Source organism: Eschrichtius robustus, chromosome 2, assembly GCF_028021215.1.
Source record: "Eschrichtius robustus isolate mEscRob2 chromosome 2, mEscRob2.pri, whole genome shotgun sequence".
Classification (NCBI taxonomy): Eukaryota; Metazoa; Chordata; class Mammalia; order Artiodactyla; family Eschrichtiidae; genus Eschrichtius; species Eschrichtius robustus.
In genome coordinates, this window is record NC_090825.1 from 28,726,223 (window position 1) to 28,732,222 (window position 6,000).

The 6,000-nt window shown below is 47.0% G+C and overlaps 1 protein-coding gene across 4 annotated transcripts in view; it reads right to left on the reverse strand.

Annotated features, from left to right (window-relative positions):
- AGXT2 (alanine--glyoxylate aminotransferase 2) overlaps positions 1-4,690 on the reverse strand; it is a 46,300-nt gene extending 41,610 nt beyond the window's left edge. For 2 of the 4 annotated variants that reach the window (XM_068532311.1, XM_068532293.1), the window contains exon 1: positions 4,495-4,690. In XM_068532311.1, the coding sequence (XP_068388412.1) occupies positions 4,495-4,582 (88 nt within the window). In that variant the 5' untranslated portion in view covers positions 4,583-4,690. The remainder of the gene's footprint in view (positions 1-4,494) is intronic. The other 2 variants (XM_068532302.1, XM_068532320.1) reach the window with 2 other exon arrangements.
- Positions 4,691-6,000: the final 1,310 nt, after the last annotated feature.

Sequence of the window (6,000 nt, forward strand, 5' to 3'; positions counted from 1 at the left end):
AGAGTTGAGGGTTGATAAAGCTTCTCTTGGGCTCCTGGAAATTGTGTGTGCGCGTGTGTGCACCTGCCTGTTTGCACGCCTGGGGCCCGGGAGTATGGGGCTGGTGGTGGTGGGGAGAAGACAGCACCAAGGGGGTCAGGGAAGGGATAATGAAATCTGGGTTAATAAAACTGAATCCCACGTCTATTTCGGCATAGAAACTTTTTTTGTCCCTGTTTTATCATTTTGGCTGGTCTGGTGTTGCCTTTTTAAGCCTGATGCTGAACATGGATGACAGCTAATGATTTTCATTAAATTCATTAAATTCATCAACTTCCACTCAATTCATCTGAACAACTCAAGACATTTAAAGATGGCATTTGGGGCAGGGAGGGGGAGGAATAAATTAGGAGTATAGGATTAATAGATACACATCACTTTATGTAAAATAGCTACACAACAGGGATTTACTGTATAGCACAGGGAACTATATTCAATATCTTGTAATAATCTATAATGGAAAAGAATCTGAAAAAAAAGACAACATGTATAGCTGAATCACTTTGCTGTACTCCTGAAACTGACACAATATTGTAAACCAACTCTACTTCAAATAAAAAGATGGTTCGGTTTGGAGACCACCACCACTCTTGCCAAGTGGGAAACTAGATTTAATTTTCCGGCTGCCTAATTCTCACCAACAGGGTGCCACAACAGACAAGTCACCTTAGCTCTGTGTTCTTCCCGCCCAAATCATAGTATCAAAAAGTGAAAACCTGTTGGGCAAGGTAAGTGAGAGAAATCAGTTTTTGTAGACATTTGAAAATTCTAGGGGAAATTCTCTTTGTAGTGACGAAGATTTTTCTAATATCCACAACCAGCTTTCAACACAGGGTGGATATTTATTAAGAGCCTGTGACTCTTTCAAATTAAAAAAAAGGTTATAAAATATTTGAAAATACACAATGGACATACTTGGTAGAACATTAAGGGAATTTATTAAAGTGCTAACGATGTCTTATTTCCGCATAGCATATTAGGTCACTTTAAAAAAGCTTGTCACTTTGTGTATCTCATCTGATACTCGGGCTAGCCAGCGAGTTAGGAGAGGAAGATTTTATCCCTTACCTTAGAGCTGAGGCCGTGATTAAACGTGACGTGTTCGCAGCCTTGAGGTCCCACCCTCACCCCCCATGGGGCTGAGGGCCTGAGGCCACCTCCTTTCTCCCTTCATAAACTGTCCCACAGTCTGCAGGAAGTTACGGAGGATGTTCAGCCTTCATTGAACTGTGTGCTCTAGGTGACCGGATAATAATACCAGCTGCCTGTCTCCCGCCAGGGAAGCCAAGGGAAGGGCGTGAGACCTCTGAAAGGTGAATCAGATGTCCCCACTTCTGGATCTGAAGTCTTGAGCAAAGCACCCGGGTGGAGGGACTAGCTGGAGGTCCTCATTAGAACCATAATGCGCTTCCGAGGCTGTTCCTGCCTGGAGTCCCTGCTGTTTCCACGGGGCTTTCCCTGGTATCTTTGCACGTCCAGTCCTGCCCACCTCCTCACCTTCCTATTGATTCTTATAGCCCCTCCCACCTTCCCTCTGTATCCTTCCAATAAATGTCCTTTTCCCTAAGTAAACCAGGGCCAGTTGCCATTGTTCACCAGCAAGAGCTCTGCCTGATTCCCAGGCTGGTGGCTCCATCCTTCCTTTGGTACTTTTGGGGGCAGGCCTCCTCTGAGCCCCTCCTGGCCCTCTGCTGGGCTTAGCTCAGTCCGCAGATGGCCGCAAGGATGACCTGGAGGGGCAGGTGGGACACCTACCCTTAGGGCTAATTTGAATGTTTTTCTTAGAAAAGACTCTGCAGGAGGCTTGGGACGTTTCTCAGCTGGAAATGGGTGTTATTTGCAATCCACTTGCCCTCCTGGGCACCCCTCCTTGTGGGAGAGAAGGCAGGTGATAGCAAAATGGTATGTTTGAGCATATACCCCACCTGCCTAGACATGTTATAAATTTAATAATCTTTAGCTAATTAGTAAGAAAGAAGGCATGGCTGAGATATTTTCTCCATTCTTTTATCCTGAAAACAAATTGCTTCTGTAACTTTGTGGACATAGCCTAAAGCGATTGTGCCTATCAAACAGAGGTAAGGCTGAACATTGTATGCACACATATATCACATAATATACGTGCAGGTGTTCTACAAGGATTATGACATACTCTTTCTTTTGGCTGCACCATGAGGCATGCAGCATCTCAGTTCCCCAACCAGGGATTGAACCCTCGCCCCCTGCAGTGGAAGCTCGGAGTCTTAACCACTGGACTGCCAGGGAAGTCCTGTGACACATTTTTTTTTTTTTTTAAAGATTTATTGATTGATTGATTGATTGATTGTTATGTTGGGTCTTCGTTTCTGTGCTAGGGCTTTCTCTAGTTGCGGCAAGTGGGGGCCGCTCTTCATCGCGGTGCACGGGCCTCTCACTATCGCGGCCTCTCTTGTTGCGGAGCACAGGCTCCAGACGCGCAGGCTCAGTAGTTGTGGCTCACGGGCCCAGCTGCTCCGCGGCATGTGGGATCTTCCCAGACCAGGGCTCGAACCCGTGTCCCCTGCATTGGCAGGCAGATTCTCAACCACTGCGCCACCAGGGAAGCCCTGTGACACATTTTTATTTTTGCATATCTGACAGCTTTTAACACCAGGTGATCTTCCCGTCTAACATGGTCCCTGCCTCCCCCTCCGCCCATTTTATTTTTCTATTGCCTCACCATGATTTGTTTTGATTTACAGCATGTATCTCGACTGGATTTCATTTTTTACATATTTACCTGTTTATCTGTTTATGCTCAGTCTCCCCCACTGGGATACGTAAGGGCTGAGATTTTGTTTTGCTCAGGTGTGGGTAGGTCCTCACATACTTATTGCCTAATGTCTATTTGCACCCTGCAGATTCTTAAGAAGGGTGTGTTCAATGAGTGTGTGTTTGGATGAACAAACAAGCAGGCAGGTATTTAGGACCAGTAGGTAAGAAAGTAGAAGCCAAGTCCCAAAGGTTTTGGAAAGACCAGGTAAAAAGTATGACATCCATATCTACGTGTGCTGGGTTTGCAAGATTACTTTTCCCCCGTAGTGTCCTTGGTGGAGCCACGTGAAGGGGTCCTCAGTGAGTTGATCAAGATCTCTAGGCACCGAGCCTCACCTGCCATTTCCCACCTCCTGCTCCCACCATCAGCCCAGCTCCACAACCCTCAGGGCAGGGGTAGGAAAGGGGAAGAGGCAGCAGAGAGGGCATTTTCTCTTACTTTGTCAACAACCGGTACTTTTAGGATAGCATCCTCTTTACCGAGCATAAGACTCTGGGTATAATTCTAGCTCCTTCTCAGGAAATGTTGGAGTTAAATAGTGTTCTGGAGAAAGACCCATGACTAGGGGAAAAGACAAATCCAAACAGGATTGGAAAAAGGGTGGGTAAGAAAGGGCCTGGTGGAGTCGCTCTGACTTTGGGGCCAGACAGACCTGGCTTTGAACCCCAAGTTGCCACTTCTATGTTTCTGCCTTGGACCAAATTTCTTAATTATCCTTTATTCTTCTGTCTCCTCATCTGTGAAATGGGATAATAGTACTCCCTAAGAAGTTTGGTTGAAGATGAGAGGAGATAATGCATTTAAAGCATCAGATATGTATTAAGTTTCAAAGAATTGCAATTGTTAAGGAGGAAAAAAGCAATCGGAAGAGGAAGGAAGGAGATAGGAAAAGGAAAGATGAGGAGAGAATGAAGATAAAATTGATCATGATGGGCAATGGAAAAGGGTCCCCTCTGTTTGTTCGGGGCCTGTGGGGCACAGGGTCCCACTATGACACATCAATGTGCAAATGCCTACTTACGCTCGAGTTTGCAGCAGGGAAGTTGGTGAGTAGGTGGTAAGCTCCTAGTGAAACAAGATAGGCACATGACGCCACCACCAGACCTGGCTACCCCAGGTCTGTTACTGCTGGAGAAAGAGGAGAGTCTGAGTGGAAGAAGAGGGCTCAGGGTCTAGACCTGGCTTGAATGACTTTGGGTAAATGACTACACTTCTCTGAGGCTGTTTCCTTGTTAGTAATTGAGGGGGTGGTACCACTTTCTGGAGGCCTGGTGGAAACTTGTGAAAATGCTTTATGTTTTTTAAAATAGTTATCCTCAAGCATCTGTATACTACAGTTAATACTTTATTATTTTGAGCTTCTTTCTTTTTCTTTCTTCTTTATGTTAGTGCGACTGTTTTTATTTTGAAATTGTGTATAGTCAGGTTTTATTATCCATGAATTTCATTTCAGGACGAAAGGAAGCATTACAAAATATTGGACAGGAGACGGGGGCAGTGGGTCTGACAAGGTGAGGTCTAGCTCACAGGTCTTAGTTGACTTGTCTCTAAGACCCTATCCGGGTCTAACATTCCAGAATTCCAGGCAACAGGCTCCAGAGCTCAGCCCTTCCCCTCTCGCTGACCCTCTGCTGACCCACGTCCCCCTGGTTTCCACTCACCTTTGGGGGAAGGGCGTGTCTTGGGAGTCCTGGGAGTTGAGGTCTCCAGGTACAAAGCTCTCAGCAAATGTCTCCAGGCTAGAGTCATCTCTCCCAGTCAGGAAACAAATCCCCGTGGAAGCAGGTCTGAGGAAGGGCTCCACTGCTCACTCACCAGCTGGACTTTGAGATTAGGACGGAAGGGGAGGAGCTCCCCAGGGGAGTCCTGGAGGGGTTACTGCTTCCACTTCCGGCGGGTCCCAAGGGGAGAGAAAGAGAAAGGGAGTGGGAGAGAGGGAAGGAGGGAGGGAGGGAGGGAGAGGGAAAAGAGAAGGCAGGCAGGCAGGCAGGCAAAGCAAAGGTCTTCTGGACTGTTTTGCTAGTTTTATGTCCCATCGGGGTCTCATCAGGATGAGAGTCTCTCTGCGGAAGGGTGGTGATGGGCCTGGGGGAAGGGTCAGGATATAGTTGCAGGGGTCAGAGATTTAGAAAGGAGAGGAGTGAAAAAGAGAGAGAGAAGGAAGATATCCATGAATTAAATGGGTAAAGACACTGGTTTTCGTATTAGGGGTCTTAGAGGAAGACAAGAGGGACTAATGGGGAAGGGGGTAGTCCACGGGAAAGGAGAAGGGCACCAAAAAGCTAGGGACGGCCCTGGACAGCTGCGTATCCCCTTAGGTATCTGAATAGGGCAAGAAGGTGAGAGCTGAGGAGTTAGGGTGCTTTATTTTTATTATGTTTTAATTCCTTAAATTCCCATTTGTCACTCCTGACTCCCCTGCACCCCTAATCTCCATAAGCAACTATTTTGTGTGTTTAATATATACCTTTTTGTTGGTATATATTCTTGTAAAATGTTTATTGTTTGGGGTGAATGCATTTTTTAAAAAAATTATTTATTTTTGGCTGTGTTGGGTCTTTGTTGCTGCGGGCGGGCTTTCTCTAGTTGTGGTGATCGGGGGCTACTCTTCATTGTGGTGCGCGGGCTTCTCGTTGCAGTGGCTTCTCTTGTTGCAGAGCATGGGCTCTAGATGCGCGGGCTCAGTAGTTGTGGCTCGTGGGCTCTAGAGCGCGGGCTCAGTAGTTGTGGCACACGGGCTTAGTTGCTCCACTGCACGTGGGATCCTTACGGGACCAGGGCTCGAACCCTTATCCCCTGCACTGGCAGGCAGATTCTTAACCACTGCGCCGCCATGGAAGTCCTATGCATTTTTAATTTATGTCAATAGGTGTGCTTTTTTTTTTTTCTTCACTCAGAACCATGTTTTAACAATCCATCCAGGTTGCTGTGAGTAGATCTCTTCCAGGTTTCCAGCTGCTCTGGACTGGGTATCCATGTGCCTTTGCCAGGCAGCGCCTAAGAAGGGAGAGTGACAAGGGCAGTAGGAGCTGGGAGGGTGAGGGGGTGTTGGGTTGATAACTGGCTCCCATACACAGAGGGCAAGGAAGAGCCAGGCCCCTCCACAGTGGTAGGTGGCAGATTTAATAAACAAGGGAACTTATGCGGCTTGTCTTGGGAGAGTAGGT